We start from the raw sequence: 22,295 nt of genomic DNA on the forward strand, positions 1-22,295 counted from the left end.
GGATCACCACCATGGAGGGCATCAGAGAGCATGGCAGAGAAAAACATGCTGAAGAGGGTTGGCACTAGCACGCAGTCTTGTTTAACTCCATTCACGACTGGGTATGGATCAGAAGACTTTTAATTCTAAACAATAATACAAGGTCAAAGTACCATTTAACGATGGGGGCACAATGTGTTTGAATTACATCAGTGTGCCCTGTTTCAGCTGTCCCTGTCTCTAATCACACTTTACCAGAAAACTACAGTATGGGCAAAGCCAAAGGAAAATGACTCGTATCAGATTTAAATTAATTGCAAATGATGCACATTTTGTGTCACACCTTTTAATGTCAATATTACAAACACTTATGGCCAGAACTGCCCGTTTCCGCCAATGGAATTTCCCACCAGAAGTCAATGAGTGTTTAGCTGGGTTGCCAAATATTCCATCCCACCCATGACAGGTCTTGCCATAGGCAGGGCCAGAAAATCCCGGTCTATGTAATAATTAACAATGAGAAATGTCCTAAGTACAGAGCTGTACATTTTTATGTAAAGAACGACTGTCACAAGGTACCGCATTTTGTAGTGTTCTACTGCTCCTCTCCTACATATTCCAATTACTTAATTTGTATTCAAAACAAACTACCACAGTAAACTTTATTTAAAAAAACGCTTTCCCAACTGTGGGTTTGTCACTCGGGCTGGTTTCACAATGTGGCTCCCTTTGCTTTGACTGGAGTTACTATCAGTCACTGAGGTCACAGGAACAGCCTCACAGTGAGAGACAGAGATCCACACACACACTCCAAGAAAGGTGAAAATTAGAGCCTTTTAAAAGTTAAGTAATTCAGATGCTATATATCGGGATATGCAATGTGGTAATATTTTGAAATACATATGCTGATGATATATTCTTTCTTTCAATGAGCTAATTTCAGCCAAAATATAGCCACTTGACTAACACAGACAGCCACACACACAGACAGACAGACAGCCACACAGACAGACAGCCACACAGACAGACAGCCACACAGACAGACACACACACAGACAGACACACACACAGACAGACAGACACACACACAGACAGACACACACACAGACAGACACACACACAGATAGACACACAGACAGACACACACACAGACAGACACACACACAGACAGACACACACAGACACAGACACACACCCCTTTTCAATATTTCCAGCATTATCAAACACTTGGTACAAATGAAAGAGAAAAAAACCCAAGTTAAGAAACTGTGCTACCTAAAATTACAAGCAAACTTTGTAACTCTGGGGTTGAAATGTACTCGTTATGGGAACAGAAGCAGTTAATATAACACAAAAGGGCGAATGCAAGGGGTGAGATTGTTTAACTTGATTTCCTCATCACAGGATTGATGCTTAATTAAAAACTTGAATGATTCACGAGACATGAATCATTATTAGTTAGCAACTCTGATGAGAATCCAATACTAGTCAAGTACTTACAGGCAGTAGACAAATATACAGCAGCTGTAGATCATGGGAAGCTCATCCAACAACTAGGACAAAGATTTAAAAAAAAGAATGAGTTTTATTAGCAAGAGCGTTTCTAACAAAATTCCTAAAGAAAATACAGAATAGCCTATAAACCTTTACAAAGTTAATTTATCCATTATTATTTGTAATCAGTGTAAATTAATCCAGAAACTCAGCTAGTGTTCTGGGGACCCAGGTTCGAATCCCACCACGGCAGGTGGTGGAATTTGAATTCAATTTCAATACCTGGAATTAAGAATCTACTGATGACCATGAAACCATTGTCGATTGTTGGAAAAACACAACTGGTTCACTAATGTTCTTTCGGGAAGGAAATCTGCCATCCTTACCTGGTCTGGCCTACATGTGACTCCAGAGCCACAGCAATGTGGTTGATTCTCAACTGACCTTGGGCAACTAGGAATTGGGCAATAAATGCTGGCCAGCTAGCAGCATCCGTGTCCCACGAACAAATAAAAAGAAAAATAGCTTCCACAGAAGTCACCAATGGAACAAAATAATTTTAAAAAATTAACTTGCACTTCCATTTAAAAGCCGCATAATCAGCATTCAGACATTTCCTTAAGTCATAATCACAATCAGTATTCACACACATGTCCTATATCACCAATTTAAGCAGCAAATATACCCATTGTTTATCCAGCGCTTTAAGCATGTGCCTTGGGAGAGGAGCAGAGATTTGAAGATTCAAAGTGAGCAGTGCAAACAAGAGTCCCTTAATTTGAGAACTCTTCTGAAGATCTTGGAAGCCTTTTTGAAGAATAATAATAATAGGCCAGTCAATGCCATCAAATTTTCACAGTCCCTGAAGCTGGTGAAAGAAAAACTTTTGAAATTGGAGAGGTTGTATTTCTTTAGCCTGTGATTTTATACTTCAGTCAACCCTTTCTAACTGACACATTGAGAGAGGAGGAAATTGGGGACCGCAATCACCACTGAAAGGGCTTAATCCGTCAGCATAATATTTCCTTAGAAAGAAATTTATCACAAAACGAATTTGTTTCACTTTATAAACATATAGAATTTGATTTTAAAACCTTTTACTTTAAGGAGACCTTCCTCCACATTTTTTGCCTTCTTTATGAATGCATCCCCGAAGGTAGAGGAGTGTGAAACTAGAGGGCAGAGGTTTAAGGTGAGAAGGGAGAGATACAAAAGAGTTCCAGAGGGGCAATTGTTTCACACAGAGACAGGTACAATTTTGTCTTTTAAAAAGCATTTAGACAGTGACATGGGTACGGTGGGGATAGAGGGATATGGGCCAAACGCAAGCAATTGGGATTAGCTTAGTGGTTTAAAAAAAAGGGCAGCATGGACAAGTTAGGCCAAAGGGCCTGTTTCCATGCTGTAAACCTCTATGACTCTATCTCTCAGCAAATCATGAGGATCATCAAATCTATCAAATTGCAAGATAAAACTAAAAGTCACGCATTTGTCTGTAGGCCAAATCCATTAGCATGCAGATTATGCTAATAAAGGCAGAACTGGTTATTTATAGGATTTCTTCCTCCATTCATCCTCAGGGTGTGGATACTGGCGGCAAAGCCTGGCATTACTGCCCATCCCAATGTGTTATTTGCGAAGTGATCTACCACCTTGAACTATTATAGTCCAAATGGTGAAGGTACTCTAGGTAGGCAGTGCCAGTACTTAACCCAGTGAATGATAAAGAAACCATGACATGTCCATGTCAGGGTGATGTGGGACTAGTGCCCATGCTCCTATTGCTCTTGTCCTTTTCCATATTAAAGTGGGAAGTGGGTTAAATTGGATGATGGAAGGGGATGAGTTAAAATTGGAGAAATGGTCAGGAGCAAATCAGAAAGGTTGTGAAACAGTAAATTGGATGGAAGTGTAGGAATCTCTGAAACATGATTTATTCATTGCTTGCGGTATGTAACAATTTACTGGTGAAGAAAAGAAACCCCTCTGACGAAGAATGTCCAAGTCAATGAGAGATCCTCATTCCACGATTTCAACAGAAAAAAAATCTAATGAATGGGGGCTCTGTCTCTATGTAGAAGTGCATCAAGTGCATTTTAATTCCTGCAAGAGCCAAGAACAACATGCTTAACAATTTCTTCTCTTGGTATGTCATTTGCCTCAGTGTGTAAATGCACCACCTAGTAATTAGCAGGCCCAGCTGCAATAGCAATGCCAGCTGGATTGGTCTGTGTGCTTCTGAAATAATGTGGGAACAGAAAGTCAGCCAGGGTTCCTACCCCAAATTTTATCCTGTTATTCTTGCCGCATACTCAATTTGCGGTGTTCTCGTTTTCGAATAGCTTGTCAACGCTAACAGACCAGACTCTTGCAAGTGAGAGCGATATCAGAGGGCTGCTGCCAACTGCAGAAGTGCATCTCAACAAGTGGAAGAGAAGAAATAATTTATATTCTAAAAAGTCTATTCAATATATAAGCAATAATAGTCTCTACAGAATTTAACAACAAGTCTAATTTTTGGATTATGTTCATAACATACAAAAGCTTTGTGCTGTGGTTTATAAAGTCACGAGAACTTCTTAATTAATAAGATTCCTTTGTAACAATTAACTGTCACTTAACCATTATCTTAGTTATTTATATCAGAGGTTTACAAGCATATGTCAACATTGAACATGCCAACTGTGGTCACTGGGCTGAAATTAATGGCAACATGAGTCATTTAAAAATTCGAACAAGGATAGCAAGCAAAGTTGAAGCTCAGTATGAGATGACTAAAATGTCAAAAAATAATGACTCTCCGGAGTTTGTACACAACTATATTCTTAGGCAGATTAGAATGGAGGATATTTAATATGTTTCAATTATGCAAAACAAAGGCACTCTTCTGACATGTAATGACCACTGATAACAGCCCCTCCACTGCAGTGTTATGTATAACACTGCATAAAACACATACCATCCACTGCTGCTAATACTGCTTCCAAGGAACTCCCATTTAATTTTTAGTAGAGAATGCCTTTCATAAGAGCACATTAACAGTTTACATTAACAGTTTCAGACAGAAGACCACCAGCCCATTCAGTTTATATATTCACAGTATCCCCCCAGTGCCTTTCTAATAATCCATTGGTTGACAAGAATAGGGAAAAAATGGTTCCCTTCTTGAAATCCATATCTCATTCCACTATCTGTGCTGCAATCTGGCCCACATATTTACCAACCTTCTAGTTAGAAAAAATAAAGTTTCTATTGATTTCCCAGTTTTTCCAGTTATTTGGAATTTCTGAATATGGTCCTTTATGCGTTAAATCTGTACAAGCAGGAAAGTTTACTTAGATCCAAATTCTTAGGCTCCTCATTTTAAGAGAAAAAAACCCCAGAGCAATCAAGCTTTCCTCAAGCATTCCCCAAATTTTGGCATCTATCATGTCGTCCTTCTCTCTATCCTCAGAACAATGCCAGGCTAAAAGTCTGGTCTAGATGTGAAAGTTCCCTTCAGTATTATACCTCTTAAATGCCCAAGAAAATCGCACTAAGTGGAGAAAGGAATATCTGCATTTTTATAGCACCTTTTACCACCTCAGCGCGTCCCAAAGAGCTTAAGTCAATGATAGGTTTGTATCCTTCAAAGCCTATTACATCACTATCTTTTACAAAGAGAGGCCTGAGGGGTGCCATTGTTTGAAATGACCAAGGCTCCATCTGCTCATATAGATGGAGGTAACAATCAGATCGTTGTATTGGAAGAACAGCAAGCTATTCTTCTGGTGTTATATTTATCCTTTAACTCACGTTAGAAAAGCAAATTAACTAGTCATCCATCTATCTTATTTGGTGTTTGTGGGACGTTGTTTGTACAAATTAACTGAAGCTACACTGCAAAAATGTTTAATTGGTTATGAAGTACTTTGAGATGCCCTGAGCTTGTGAAAGAAGCTATACAAGTTCAAGTTCTTTGACTTGCAGGAAATCACCACAATATCTCAAAGCTAAAGCTGCTGAGAAATGGAATGCACACTCCCTCCCTGTGAGGATACATCACAAGTCCAGAGTCGTTTCTGCAGGTCATAGAGCCAAAGTTTCATTTGAGTTTCTGGTCAATGGTGACAAGAATGTTGATGGTTAAAAATCAAGGACATGCTCTTATTTGAAAATGATCATTATTTGGCACTTGTGAAGTGTAAATATTATTCGCTGGTTGTCAGTTTCAAGCCTGGATGTCATCCAGGTCCAGCTGGCATAGACTGCTTCATTGTTGGAGCAGTTACAAATGGAGATCAACGTTGTGGAATGGTCAGTGAACAGTCCCACTGCTGTACTTCTAATCAGGAAAGATTACCGATATAGTTGGGCCATAATAAATTCGACAGAAGACATGTCAGAATCTTCCTTCATTCATCTCACAATGTCAAGCCCTCAATGTGTGGGGCATACTGCAGCCAGAACATTATCATCTAACATGAAAAAAAACTCACAACATCAGGTGAAAGTTCCAACAGGTTTATTTGGTGTCATGAGCTTTCGGAGCACTGCTCCTTCATCAGGTGAGAGGGCTTGGGCCACTTGGGCCATTTTATGTTCCCTCACCTGATGAAGGAGCAGTGCTCCAAAAGCTCGTGACACCAAATAAACCTGTTGGACATTAATCTGGTGTTGTGAGACTTCTTACTGTGCCCACCCCAATCCAACGCCGGCATCTCCACATCATGAGAAAAACAGTGGTGCAACTGTAAATTCTCTCACTCAAAGAAATTACTGTCACTAACTAAAGTGGATGGCAATTAGCTAATAACTTCAATTCTGCACACATCTTATAACACCCACTTGTGCTCCCATTTACTCAATACCCCACTCTGCAAGTACAGGGGCAGCACGTCCTTTCTTGTTGGGGAGATGATTAAGGGAATTAATTAAAGTGTAATTCAATTGTACTCTTCAGCCCAAATCTACAAGTCCACTCTTGTAGCATCAGCTGGCAACCATTTCTTTCCTTTATCAATGCAAAACAATGCATGCCTTTTGCACCACTCATCAAAAAAAGTCTTCCCTTACTTTTATACCTTTTGTCCCAGATGGTGCCACTACATTCACAGGGATATGATGATGCCATTGGTCCTTGTGCAATCATGTACAAAATGGAGAGAGTGAACCAGAGGGGGAAATATGGATGCATTACAACAAAGCCGTCAAAACTCTGCTGCCCATATCCAAACATGCATCAAGTTCCTCTCATTCATCATCCTGACCGACATAGCCAATGATTCAGCAAACGCCTCAATTTTATGTTCAAACCCTTCCATTGCCTTGTTCCTCCCGATCTCTGTAACCTCCTCTAGCCCTCTGAAACCTCTGTGTATCTCCAATTTTGCATCTCTCCAGCACAATGCCTTAATCCTGGGCCTTGAACTCTAGAATTCCCTTTCTAAACTTTTTCCCATCTTTCAAGATGTTCTATTGGGGCAACTCCTTTGACTAAGCTTTTAATATCATAGAATTGCCCAAGTATAATACTGCAATGATGCAATTTGGGCAATTTTATGATATTAAAAGCATTACATAAATGCAAGTTGCTGTTGAACCTCATTATTTTCTTAGACAAGACCAAGACATGTACACTGGAGCATCTGTCAGTGGATGATGATCACAAGCAGAAGTTCTGGAGGATTTCCCCTCCCTAGTCCAGGTGCTAAATTAAATTTGCATCATCCATCTTAGATCAATCAAAAATTGAACTTTTCCTGTTTGATTCAGGTATTCACTTCCCTTCTTGTCAATGGCAAACAAAATTATAAGATGCAAAAATGGATTTTATCTTTTCTGTTTAGTTCATTTTTTCTAATTATTTTTTTCATACAGCACAGAAGAAGCCATTCGGTCTGTTATGCTTATGCCAGCTCTTTGAGAGAGTTTTTAATCAATTTTACTTTTTCCCTGTAACCTTGCCAACTTTTACTTTACAACTATGTACTGTATCTAATTCCCTTGGACAGTTACCATTGAATCTGCTTCCACCACTTATCCAGGACATGAATTCGAGATCGTAGTTAATTATGTAAAAAAAAATCTCCTTCTGTTTCATCCCCACATATGTAGCCACAGCTGTCGTTCAGTACCTTAGCCAAGTGGTCATTCTTCAAGTGCAAGTCACAACACGAGTGTGAGCATATTATATCTGTAACTCCCCTCAGCCTTACAACTCTCAAGAGTTCTCTGCGCTCCTCTAATCTGGCCTCCTCTAATCTACCCAATTTTCTTTCTACTACTGAAAATCATCTCATTCCAAATACATTCCACAGAAAAACAAACACTCAGCATGAAAGACCTACCTGTGATTTACTCAGGAAATTAGGATAATCCTCAATTATAATGTTGCAAGCATTATTATTTTTCAGAAACCAACAAAGGGCCACCAAAAGGTTGACCAAATGGAAAAGATTGCCTGAGAGTAAACTAACTAGGAGTATAAAAACAGTTTAAAAGATTTTCTCATAAGTATATGAAAAGAAAGAGAGTAGTTAAAGTAAACATTGGCCCTTTAGAAGCAGATAGAAAAGATTATGATGGGGAATTGGGTAATGAGGAAATGGCAGAGACATTCATATATTTTGCGCATGTCTTCACGGTAAACCAGGAATATAGGGTAATCAAGGGGCTAATACGGAAATTAAGGTAACTAAGAAACAGAAACCAGAAGCAGGAGGAGGCCATTCGGCCCTTTGAGCCTGCTCTGCCATTCATTTTGATCATGGCTGATCATAAAATTCAATATCCTGATGCCCCCCTTCCCCCAATATCCTTTGATCCCTTTAGCCTGAAATCTTGAAATCAGACAATCTTTTGGCCTCAACCACATTCTGTGGTAGTAAATTCCACACATTCACCACTCTCTGCGTGAAGAAATTTCTCTTTACCTCAGGTTTGAAAGGTTTTCCCCTTATCCTTAAACTATGACCCCTAGTTTTGGACTCCCCCACCATTGAGAACATTCTTTCTGAATTTTATAAATTTCTATGAGATCCCTCTCACTCTTCTAAACTCCAGTGAATATAATCCGAATTGACTTAGTCCCTCCTCATACGACAGACCTGCCAACCCAGGAATCAGCCTAGTAAACCTTCGCTGTACTCCCTCTATAGTATCCTTCCTCAGATAAGGACACCAAAACTGCACACAATACTCCAGGTGTGGCCTCAACAACGCCCTATACATACAATTGCAGCAGAACATCCCTATCCCTAAATTCAAATCTTCTCTCTAAGAAGGCCAACATACCATTTGCCTTCTTTATTGCCTGCTGTACCTGCACGCTTACTTTCAGTGATTGATGCACAAGGACAACAAGGTCTCACTGAGTATCCTCTCTCAATTTACACCCATTCAAGTAATAATTTGTCTTCCTATTTTGCTACCAAAGTGGATAGCCTCACATTTATCCACATTATATTGCATCTATCATGCAGATGCCCACACACTCAGCCTGTCCAAATCATGCTGAAGCATCTTTGCATCCTCCTCACAGCTCACCCTCCCTTCCAACTTTGTATCATCTGCAAATTTGGAGATAATACATCCAGTTCCCTCTTCCAAATTATTAATATATAATGTGAACAGTCAGCAGTGAAAAAGTATTGGAGGAATGCAAGGAATAAAATCCAACAAATCCTTAGGACCTCAAGGCCTACAGCCTAGGGTCCTAAAAGTGATAGCTAGAGATTGTGGATGAGCCAGATATGAATTTCTACACTTTTGTTAGATTTTTGGTCCCATTAGATTGGAATTTGGCAAATGTAACTGCTTTTCAAAAGAGATGGAGAGAGAAAACAGGGAGCAAAGGCCAGTTAGCCTAACACAGGCTTGTCCAACATTTTTGCTTGGGAGGGCCATACTTGCATAATTTTCTCACTCAGGGGGCCAATAAGCAAATTTCAGAAAGGTAAGGTTTGGCACAACAATAAACTGAATTTCAAAGAAGTTGAGGTTTTAAGAAACAATTGCTGAGCAAATGGAACGCAATGTCATAGCAACAAATGATTGAGTTTAAAAAAAGGGTAAGCAATAAAAATGACCATGTGGGTGCATGTGTGTTGGTGGTGAGAGTGAGTGAGAAAACTGAGACTGGGCATGAGGCAGGCTCGCAATCACCCTCTCCCACCCAGTCTCTCACACACACCCACCGGCACCCACTCATTCCCACACACACCCAGTCACCCACTCACTCCCGCGCACACTCCCATACGCACACACCCACAGTAACTCACTCACTCCCCCACTCACTCCCATATACACACACCTACAGTCACTCACTCACTCCCATACACACCCACAGTCACCCACACACTCCCATACACACACACCCACAGTCACTCACTCAATCCCATACACACACACACACCCAGTCACCCACTCACTCCCGCACACACTCCCATACACACACAGCCACAGTCACTCACTCACTCCCATACACACCCACAGTCACCCACACACACCCACACGCACCCACAGTCACCCACACACTCCCATACACACACCCATAGTCACACACACACACCCAGTCACCCATTCACTCCCGCACACACTCCCATACACACACCCATAGTCACACACACACTCCCAGTCACCCACTCACTCCCGCACACACTCCCATACACACACAGCCACAGTCACTCACTCACTCCCATACACACCCACAGTCACCCACACACACCCACAGTCACTCACTCACTCCCATACGCACCCACAGTCACCCACACACTCCCATACACACACACCCATAGTCACACACACACACCCAGTCACCCACTCACTCCTGCACACACTCCCATACACACACACCCACAGTCACTCACTCACTCACTCCCATACACACGGTTATTCAATCTCTCCAGAAAATAGTCAGACATAATAACTGTAAAAGCTCAGACCAATAATTAGCTTAATATTGCAAACACTATGATTATAATGCATGAAATTGCCCCTTGGCTCTCTCCCAGGGAAAACATGGTCCTGGTAAAATGTGCAGTTTACAGTGATTTATCCTTGTTTGCTCACAAATCTGTATTTGCTTTATTAATTCAACAAGAGTCATATTTTCTCTGTTCCGTGCAGATCATAATCACACAATCATTCAAATTTACCAAGTTAACGAAAATCTCTTTCAATTCACTGTTTCACAGGAACCGTACCCACAACAATAACAAAGAAAATTCTCACTCCAAACTCAAATGTAAAGTGGCAGTGTTTACTGAAGAGAGCTGTTTATCACCTGCATGTACAATAGGGCTGAGCTCAAAGCCACTCTTCCAGTACTTCAGTCCTTGACTGGCTTAGGTCAATATATTCTATATTCGTTTTGCAAAATCTTTAAGCCAACAGTTCAGTTCTGCTGAACCTACCTCAGTTATAACATAACATGCTTCAGCATAAACAGTCAGTCAATGGGGCATGCGAAGTTTATGCATGCATTGTTGATCCCAAGTCACATACAGTATGGTTCATATGGTTCATTCATACAGAAACCTGTATCTATATAGTGTCCTTGGTGTAATAAAATGTCTCAAGTCACTTAATGGGAGCATTATAAGAAATTGTTACCATGCCAAAGGAGATGTTGTAAGCAAAGCTTATTAAATAGCATGTGAAAGGAGAAGCAGCAGACAGACTTCTGGACAGAATTCCAGAGCTGTGGTCTCAAGATGACTGGACGAGCATCATAGTGCATTATTAAATCAAAGTTGCATATCAAACCAGATGAGTTTGGCTGTAGTTTAGAATCACAGAATGCCTACAGTGCAGAAGGAGGCCACTCGGCCCATCAAGTTTACACTGACTACAACTCTACCCAGGCCCTATTCCCGTAACCCCACATATTTACCCTGCTAATCCCACTGTCGCTAAGGGGCAATTTAGCACAGTCAATCAACCTAACCCGGACATCTTTGGAACGTGGGAGAAAACCAGAGCTCCCGGAGGAAACCCATGCAGACATGGGGAGAACATGCAGACTCCACACAGACAGTGGCCCAAGGTCGGAATTGAACCTAGGGTCCCTGGCGCTGTGAGGCAGCGGTGCTAACCACTATGCCACCATGCCATTCTCCTCTGATATCAGGGAAAGTATAGTAATGAACAAAGCCTCAATCCAATCACGAACACACAGATGGATTTAACAAAAATTGCTATCTGAGGCAACCCTGTGGTATTAAACCAAGTAGAGGATGGTTGAATGGTTATTCATTTTTAAGTAAAAAGCTAATGGGCAATTGTGCCAAAAATGGCACTGCGATCCAATATACAGAATCAGATGTCAAAGCGGATGATGGGTATTTGTGTTTGTTTGGACCTGGAACTATTTTATATTTACAATCTACATCAATGGCGTAGATGGGCAGACTGAGTGTAACATATCTAAGTTTGCTGATGATACAAAGTTAGACAGGAAAATAACCTGTGAAAAGTGTGCAAAGAGACATATGTATGTTAAGTGAGTGGACAAGAACATGACAGATGGAATATAGTGTGGGGGTGTGTAAAGTTATCCACTTTGGAAGGAAAAATGGAAAAGTAGAATATTTTTAAAACAGTGAAATGATTAAACTGAGATGTTGGGATTCATCGTGACCTGGGTACCACTGGAAATCAATCACTGGATGTTGACGTGCAGGTACAGTATGCAATTAGGGAAGAAAATCAATATAAATAAAGGATATGCAGATACTGTGGGAAGGTGGAGCTGAGGTAGAAGAGCAGCCATGATCATAATGAATAACAGAGAGGACTCAAAGGGCCGAATGGCCTACTCCTGCTCCTATTGCCAATGGGTCTTAGGAGGTTAAATTATGATGTTAACAGGAAGTGTGCGACAGCATTGTATGTACCAAAAATATTCAAGATGTAAGTTAGGTCTGAAAGGCAGTCAAGAAAAACAAAACTTTAATGAATGAAGTAGTTGTGCAGTTGCTCACCTGCATTTCATATTTCAATGTCATGTGGAAGCACCAGGACCCTATTCCCACAGCTGAAACAATAAAAGGACAAGAGTTAAAAGACTGACAGATGGGAGGGACATAGGGTTAAATGGACAAATCTCAGTATTGATTCATAACAATGGCTGCATTGAACATAGGAAATTACTCCACAGCTTGTATATGCTCCAGACTGTCAGAAAGTTTTGTAAAGGGGATTTTCACAGTAAGTTCATTGCAGTGTGAATGTAAGCCTATTTGTGACACTAATAAATAACCGTTAGCCTTTAATTTTGCACCTTTGCTATTATACTTTCTAGAATTGCTAAATCCAATGAGATTTTGCCAAGTTTCAATTTAATAAAACAAATCGGTGCTTTAAAACACTGCTGTTATCTGCCATGGTACCATGCTGTCATAGATGTGCAGCACTGCAGAAAGCCAACAAGCACACTTCAGGTTATTCCATTTGTGCATGTCCATTCATGAAAAATGCAGAGGGGGGCTGGAAAACACTGGGAACAAATTAAAAGCTGGCTCTCCTGGCACACATTATTTTGGTAACTGCAAGTTGCTAACAAAAACACTTCCTCCATTAACAACACTGATTCCTTTGGGTAGCTGACACTGTATTTCAGATGGGGTTGCCTAGAAAATCATCACTATTTGCAGGGGATTCAGGGACGTGTGATATAAACAAGAGTCACTTGTAGCTCGGCATTATGGAGATGAGAGAGGAGGGGCCTCTCTGGGAGCACGTTAGGATTCAACCTCCTTGAAAACTGTGAAGCTGAAAGGTTTAGAATCTGTGATTTCAGCACAAAAGCCAGCTCTCTAGCCAATGTGCATGTATTAGCTCCCACACAAGAGTGAGTAATTTGGATCCTCATCTCTGCTTCCTTCTCATGCACTTTTTAAAAAACCTAAAATGTTTTTTGCACCCTTCCTGAACGATTCATTTAATTCCTCATGTATGTCCTTTCTCACCTGGTTTGAATAACAGCAATTGGCTAAACATCCCAAGAGCCTCTTCCATGAAGAAAAGCTATTTTCCCCACATTCAGGCTCTCCCACAGCACTATTCCTGAACTGGTGCCAGTTGTTATTTGGCAGGGCATACTGAGGGGCTCATCACCAGGGTGAGCAGCTTGTCCAGTTTGCACCTTGGTCTTCTTCTCTGTACATGATCCCGGCCACAACATTTACACATACGTGAGGTTTAGAGTTTGCTCGGACAGAACACAGCAAAACGCTGAGCTGGCACTTTCAACAACTGTGCTTCAGAAAAAACCACATACGATTCTCTGCATCCCACCAGCCCCCCACGCAGTGCCAATACCAATTACCCAAACATCCATTAAACCGACTTCCTGTCTAAAATCACAACAGAGCCTATTCAATTGCTAGTAAACTGCTTGAATTAACTCTGTTTCATTCTAATTGCCCATTTATGTTACACAGTCACATTTGAACGAGGCTCTGTGCTTTGTGAGTTCTTGGCAGATATGGAAAAGCAAGTCCAGGAATCCTCATGAGCCAGGACACTTTACCCCTCAGCCTCTTTCGAATACCAGGAACAAGAGCTTTTCACTCACACCTCTTCGCATCATATTTCTCCAAGATGTTTCTTTGACAAGTCTTCGGGAGGGGAGAAAAATCTCAAGCATTGAGATTCCATGTTGCTGGGTTTTTTGCATGCTTAGCAGACAAGGTAAGTTTTTTTTTAATTTTTACTGCACTCTTTTTTATTAAAGTTCAAAGCAAATGCTCAGAATGACCAGGCAAACTCAAATCCATTGTCAAAGCTTTGACAAAATGTCATCTGGACTCGAAACGTCAGCTCTTTTCTCTCCTTACAGATGCTGCCAGACCTGCTGAGATTTTCCAGCTTTTTCTCTTTTGGTTTCAGATTCCAACACCCGCAATAATTTTCTTTTATCTTAAACCCAAATCCATTCCTCGCTTGTTCCAAAAACCAAATTCAAAATCCAATTGGATCCAACTCAAGGTCCCCATAAAAGGGACAAACAAGCTTCAAGCTGATAAGATGAGGCATTGAGCCCCATCCTGGGTTTGACCTGATGCTTATTGCCTACAAACTCCATCTGATTCCTCACCTCACTGATGCCGACATCTCAGTCATCCATCAAACCCCACCCCTTCCCAATGTTCTGATTTCCTTGGCCCGGATGTCCAAATCACCTGTCACGGTATTTATAGGCTTGGGAGGCTGAATGGCCAATTTCTGTTCTCATAGAATCATAGAGGTTTACAGCACGGAAACAGGCCCTTCGGCCCAACTTGTCCATGCCGCCCTTTTTCTTAAACCCCTAAGCTAATCCCAATTGCCTGCATTTGGCCCATATCCCTCTATACCCATCGTACCCATGTAACTGTCTAAATGCTTTTTAAAAGACAAAATTGTACCAGCCTCCAAAAATACTTCTGGCAGCTTGTTCCAGACATTCACTACCCTGTGTGAGAAAAAATTGTCCCTCTGGACACTAGTATCTCTTCCCTCTCACCTTAAACCTATGCCCTCTAGTTTTAGACTCCCCTACCTTTGGGAAAAGATATTGACTATCTAGATGATCTATGCCCCTCATTATTTTATAGAACTCTCTAAGATCACCCCTCAGCCTTCTACTCTCCAGAGAGAAAAGTCCCAGTCTATCCAGCCCCTCCTTATAGCTCAAACCATCAAGCCCCGGTAGCATCCTAGTAAATCGTTTTTGCACTCTTTCTAGTTTAATAATATCCTTTCTATAATAGGGTGACCAGAACTGCACACAGTACTCCAAGTGTGGCCTTATCAATGTCTTGTACAACTTCAACAAGACGTCCCAACTCCTGTATTCAATGTTCTGACCAATGAAACTAAGCATGCCGAATGCCTTCTTCACCACTCTGTCCACCTGTGACTCCACTTTCAAGGAGCTATGAACATGTACCCCTAGATCTCTTTGTTCTGTAACTCTCCCCAGCGCCCTACCATTAACTGAGTAAGTCCTGCCCTGGTTCAATCTACCAAAATGCATCACCTTGCATTTGTTTAAATTAAACTCCATCTGCCATTCGTCAGCCCACTGACCCAATTGATCAAGATCCTGTTGCAATCGGAGATAACTTTCTTCACTGTTCACCATGCCATCAATCCTGGTGTCATCTGCAAATTTACTAACCATGCCTCCTATATTCATATCCAAATCATTCATATAAATGGCAAATAACAGTGGACCCAGCACTGATCCCTGAGGCACACCGCTGGTCACAGGCCTCCAGTTTGAAAAACAGCCCTCTAGAACCACCCTCTGGCTTCTGTCATCAAGCCAATTTTGTATCTATTTAGATACCTCATCCTGGATCCCGTGAGATTTAACCTTATGCAACAACCTACCATGCGGCATCTTATCAAAGGCCTTGCTAAAGTCCATATAGACAACATCAATTGCACTGCCCTCATCTACCTTCTTAGCTATTCCTTCAAAAAAAAAATCAAATTTGTGAGACATGATTTTCCACTCACAAAGCCATGCTGACTGTCCCAAATCAGTCCTTGTGTCTCTAAATGCCTATAGATCCTGTCTCTCAAAATACCTTCCAACAACTTACCCACCACAGATGTGAGGCTCACTGGCCTACAGTTCCCAGGCTTTTCCTTGCAGCCCTTTTTAAACAAAGGCACAACATTTGCCACCCTCCAATCTTCAGGCACTTCATCTGTGACTATCGATGATTCAAATATCTCTGAAATCGTAGAAACCCTACAGTACAGAAAGAGGCCATTCGGCCCATCGAGTCTGTACCGACCACAATCCCACCCAGGCCCTACCCCCACATCCCTACATATTTACCCACTAATCCCTCTAACCTACACATCTCAGGACACTAAGGGCAATTTTTAGCATGGCCAATCAACCTAACCTGCACATCTTTGGACTGTGGGAGGAAACCGGAGCACCCGGGGAAAACCCACGCAGACACGAGGAGAATGTGCAAACTCCACACAGACAGTGACCCAAGCCGGGAATCGAACCCAGGTCCCTGGAGCTGTGAAGCAGCAGTGCTAACCACTGTGCTACCGTGCCGGGGACTCGCAATTTCCTCCCTAGCCTCTCACAGTGTCCTGGGATACACTTCATCAGGTCCCGGGGATTTATCTACCTTGATGCGCTTCAAGACTTACAGCACCTCTTTCTCTGTAATATGTACACTCCTCAAGACATCACTATTTATTTCCCCAAGTTCCCTAACATCCATGCTTTTCTCAACAGTGAATACTGATGAGAAATATTCATTTAGGATCTCACCCATCTCTTGTGGATCCGCATATAGATGACCTTGTTGTTCTCATTCATCTTTCCTGATTAAACTCAAACAGTCAATATTGTGAACTTCTTCTGGATAAACTCCTGTTAGTAGAATAGATCCACTTACTGCTCCACAAACTATGTGATCATCCCTGCTGAAAATATTCTTAAAGAATTAATTCAATGAAATTCCAGAAACAAAACTTAAAGTTAGGAAGAAAGGCTGGATGATTTTCACTAAACTACAGATCGAGTTGGTGAGAGGTTTTCAAACATATAGAATCATCAAATCTCTGCAGTGAAGAAGGAGTCATGATGTGGAGATGTTAAAACTCTTACAGTGCAGAAGGAGGCCATTCGACCCATCGAGTCCACACCGACAACAATCCCACCCAGGCCCTATCCTCGTAACCCCACATATTTACCCCGCTAATCCATCTAACCTATGCATCCCGGGACACAAAGGGGCAATTTAGCATGTCCAATGCACCTAACCCGCACATCTTTGGACTGTGGGGGGAAACCGGAGAGGAAACCCACCCATATAAAAGATTTCCGAATGGAAATGGAAAGACTGCACCCATTGGTTAACAAATCAGTGACAAGCATAATGGGCTGCATCAGAAGAATAGTGGGAAATCAGAAGAATTATTTTTCAGATCGCGGGTCTAACCACAAGTAGCTGTTGAGGTAGAAATATAGACAGTTAATAGGGAATTGAGTACAAATGAGAAAAAGTATCTAAAAATACTCAGTATAAAGAAAGGTTAGGGAATTAATAAGGAAATAAGAATGGATAGCACCATCACAGGCTGAGTGGTTGCCTTTCTTTTGTAACTTCTCGGATTTTGAGTATAAAAACACACAACATCCACACCAAGATCATATTGCATCCACAGTAAGTCTCTAAACCTACAGTAAACAGGGAGCTATTAATTTGGGGTTAGTTGTTTCCCCAGGGAGGAGTCACATCAAACTCTGACTTCCAGCAAATACAACTGACTGAAGTCTTTGGCCAAGCTTGAGAGAAATGTGTGCTACTGCAAAATGTTGGACTGGGAGAAACCAGGGCAAAAGTCATCAACTATCTGCACTACCACATGCTTTCAATCTGCAACTAGCAAAAAAATGAATTTGCACTTATATAATATCTTTCAAAACGGCGGCGTGTCTTAAAGCACTTTATAGAATCAATTAAGTTTTTTTTCCCGAAGTGCAGTCAATGCTGTATCATAGGAAATACAACAGCCTACTAGTGCACAGCAAGCTCCCACAAACAACAATGAGACAAGTGGTCTGTTTAAGTGATGTTGATTGAGCGATAAATATTTGCCAGGTCACTGAGGGGAACTCTACTGCTTTTGTTCAAAATCTCAAGTCCACTTAAAACGGCAGACAGGGAGTTCAGTTTAATGTCTCATTCAATAGATCATGCAGAGTGCAGCACTCCCCCAGCTGAAACAGTCCGTCAGGTTACCCGAGATACTGATTTGCCTTTGTTTTGCTCCACAACTCAATGATGCAATGTGACACCAATCAAACTCTGCTAGTCTTGGACCCGTCTTCACATTTTGTGTTAAGGCAGGAAACCGATTTGTTTAGAAACTGCCAGAAACTTATCTCAAACTGCACTGCAACTTTAAATCAAGTTGGCTGCACAACAAAATGTCTGAGCTACACAATAAGGAGTGATATCAATCTATGAAATTGCAAGTACATAAAAAGTGAGACGTGGTACAACAAACTGCTGTTGATAAGGTTTCTTTCTGCAAAGCTTTTTGGCTACCATTTCCAATCAAAATGGAAGTGAGCAGAGAAAGTGAGATAACAAACTTGAGATGGAAGAACTGAACAGACGGGAGGAAATACCAGGAGGCATTACACTCTTAACTGCAAGCTCAAAAACTATATGAACACAGTGTTCCTGGCATGGGTGCAATAAATGCAACAAAGAACTCACTCAATCTCTGAAACCATAACCAAAAACAAATGGCATCCGATCATCTCAAGTTTGCCTCTCCCTGAAGCTCTTTAAATTACTTTAACATCACAGTTATCGCAGCCAAACTCCTCTATCAGATTTGGATTTCAGGGTACAGCAGGAAAAGACCATTTGGTCTTAAATATTGCTGCAAAGAGAGACGTGTTCCGAGAATCATAAAATCCGTACAGTGCAGAAGGCCATTCGGTCCATCATGTCTGCACTGGTCCATTTCAACCAATCAGCACCCTTTTCTTCTCCGGTATAAATGATTATGATTGTTTAAAATTTGGCATTCTTGTGTTTGTCCTGATCAGTGCAGTCTTGGACCGAATGGTCTTCTGCACTGACTCTTGGACAGAGAATCTTACCCAGTCCCATCCTCCATCCTATCCCCATAATGCCATCCATTTATCTTGCTAATACCCTTAACCTACACATTTTTGGACATGAGGGGGCAATTTAGCATGCCCAATCCACCTAGCCTGCACAACTTTGGACTGCGGGAGGAAACCGGAGCACCCGGAGGGAGCCCACACAGACACTGGGAGAACATGCAAACTCCATACAGACAGTCATCCAGGGCCGGAATCGAACGCAGGTCCCTGGCGCTGTGAGGCAGTAGTGCTAACCACTGTGCCACCGAAGCGTGTCGTCTTGCATTCATCAGGACAAACAAAAGAATGCCAAATTTTAAACAATCACAATCATTTATACCAGAGGAGAAAAGAGTGCTGATTGGTTGACATGGTTGACAAGTCAGCCCTGATTGGCCATGGAGAAAGCAAAAGGGAACAAAAGGCTTCTGAAGCTTCCAGGTAATTCAAAAAAGGAGCTGGATTTGAGCAGATTTCTTTTGTCTGAAGAGAATGGGTCCCAACACATGAATTTATGCTGCTTCTAGCAAATGTAAATGAGCCACATTATGAGCTCATTTACATTTAAATTAAATTATATTAAATTGGTGGTTGGTGTCGCTTTTCGCACTCTCAGGATTATTCAGCAAGTGCTGCCCAATCACAGAATCACTTCTAACACGGAAAATGCTGGAAAATCTCAGCGGGTCTGACAGCATCTGTGGAGAGGGAATAGAAATAACATTGAGAGTCTGGATGCCCCTTTGTCAGAGCTGACGGAAGGGTCATCCAGACTTGAAACACTGGCTCTATTCTCTCTCCAAAGATGCTGTCAGACTTGCTGCATTTTTCCAGCATTTTCCAATTTTTGTTTCAGATTTCAGCATCGGCAGTAATTCTAACAGCACACTTTATTTTGGGTTTTGCAAGAGCAGACTGGTTGAGTATAGTGTGTACTCTGCTTATTATGAGCAATGGAAGGTACATGCTGCTTGATTTGATCATTTTGTTTATCCAATCTGCTTCTTCCAATAGATCCATGTGCAGTTTGAACAGCAGTGGAATTCTGAGGGATCCAAATAGCTACAGGGGAAATTTCAATAGGAAGTCCTTTGAAGCTTTCCTAAGCTCCAAAGTTGTGAAACAGAATCTCCAATGAATTGTACAGCAGTCCAAATGTGTTGGACCACACTGAGAACCTGGGTGACATGGTGGCACAGTAGTTAGTTCTGCTACCTCACAGCGCTAGGGACCCGGGTTCAATTCCGGCCTCGGTCAATGTCTGTATGGAGTTTGCACATTCTCCCTGTGTCTGCATGGGTTTCCTCCGGGTGCTCCGGTTTCCTCCCACAGTCCAAAGATGTGCGGGTTAGGTTGATTGGCCATGATAAATTGACCCTAGTGTCAGGGGGATTAGCAGGGTAAAAGTATGGGGTTATGGGGATTGGGCCTGGGCGGGATTCCAGTCGGTATGACTTGATGGGCCGAATGGCCTCCTTCTCTACTGCAGGGATTCTATGAACCTTTTCATCCTTCCTCCCAGGTTTTGATACTTTCTCCCAAAGACACTGATTCTTCACTGGAGCAATGTTCCAAGGGCGCCAGTAGCATCAGTATTCCCTCAAGTAGCCATGATTCACTTGCAAGCTTCAGAAGTGAGAGCTAGGAAAGTTATACATTTGTGAAGAGTAGCAAAGAACAGCAGGGGTTCCATTCTCATCTCACATTCCAGAAGGATGGTGATCAGAAATGGAGAACCTGGACTGATTTGGCTTTGAACTGTAGCGTTCTAACCTTTGATCTAGCCAGAATAAGCACTCACTGGCTGTGACTTCCTGTCCATTTCTATCTGGGCAATCCCAGTCAGAGATTCTTCATTTAACTAGCTAATTGCCACATCATGCGCCACAACCATTAGAGGAGCTATCAATCATCTTTATAATCAGGCTAACATTAAGGATGAAACTCTATTGCACTATTCTGATCTGGGGGATGCTGGAGGGCAAGATGCAAGGAGAGGGCTTTAGAAACTGGTCGAGTGACAATGGTCTGCAAAGGTAATCAGTCTATTGTCTCTACTGGCAAGTAAAAATACATTGGCAGTGTATGTACACAAGATTTTAAAGGTGGCAGGACAAATTGAAAAACTGCTAAAAAGGCACATGGATCTTTGGTTTTATAAATAGATGCACAGTGGATGAAAATGAGGAAGTTATGCTTCACCTTTGTAGAACACTGGTTAAACCCAGCTGGGCTATTGTGGCCAATTTTGGACACCAAACTTTAGGAAGAATGTTAAGGCATTGGAGAGAGTGCAGAGGTAATTAGCCAGAATAGTCAAAAGATATGAAAGACTTCTGTTACATGGAGAAAATAGACTTATAGTAACTTGTCAAGGTACCTTCAAGATCAATTTCCAAACCCATGACTTCCATCATTTAGAAGGACAGGGGCAGCAGGCACATGGGACCATCACCACCACCTCCACCCTGACATAGGAATATATCACCATTCCTTTATCGTTACTGGGGCAAATACTGGAACTTGCTGCCTCACTCAACACACAGACTGCAGTGGTTTAAGGCAGTGACTCAACACCATCTTCTCAAAAATAATTACAAATGGGTAGCAAATGCTGGCCTTACCAATGCCGGCCACATCATGTGAATGAATAAATCGTTACAACATTTTCTCCGAGCATGATGAAATCTCTCGAAACACATTTTCCCTCCTTTAAGACTGGAAGATTTAGCTTTCAATTTGTCTTATTCAGCAGGTTATTCAAGGACTGTATGAGTCAAGAACAAAATGGATTATTTGAAGCCAGACAGCTCAAGTGCTCAAAGTCAGATTTCACAGACATACCCACATACTGTGCTATTCAACTTGAAAGCATAACTGCAATATTTCTCAAAGTGCAGCCAATTTCATTGTTATGACTAGAATTTCAATAATTTCAGTGCAGGGTGTGTGAAATTTTCATGGTCAGACTATTTGAAATATGGAGATACACAGCAATAAAATCATGAATTTTGCTCTTCCATGAATGAGTTGTGATTAAAAAAAAAACTTGCACATGTAGAATATCTTTAATGTAATAAAAAGTCCCAAGGTACATTACAGGAGCAAAACAGGACACCAAGCCACATAAGGAGGTATTAGGCCAGACACCCAAATGGTACATTTTAAGGAACTTAGAAAAGAGAGAACA

General features: G+C 41.5%; 1 protein-coding gene across 1 annotated transcript in view; it reads right to left on the reverse strand.

The window, feature by feature from the left end:
* acer3 (alkaline ceramidase 3) overlaps positions 1-22,295 on the reverse strand; it is a 183,959-nt gene that overhangs the window by 96,707 nt on the left and 64,957 nt on the right. Inside the window, exons 3-4 of the mRNA XM_078222578.1 lie at positions 12,438-12,490; positions 1,480-1,532 (exon numbers count right to left, since the gene is read on the reverse strand). Of these exons, the coding sequence (XP_078078704.1) occupies positions 1,480-1,532; positions 12,438-12,490 (106 nt within the window). The remainder of the gene's footprint in view (positions 1-1,479; positions 1,533-12,437; positions 12,491-22,295) is intronic.

This window comes from Mustelus asterias, chromosome 10 (assembly GCF_964213995.1).
Source record: "Mustelus asterias chromosome 10, sMusAst1.hap1.1, whole genome shotgun sequence".
Taxonomy (NCBI): domain Eukaryota; kingdom Metazoa; phylum Chordata; class Chondrichthyes; order Carcharhiniformes; family Triakidae; genus Mustelus; species Mustelus asterias.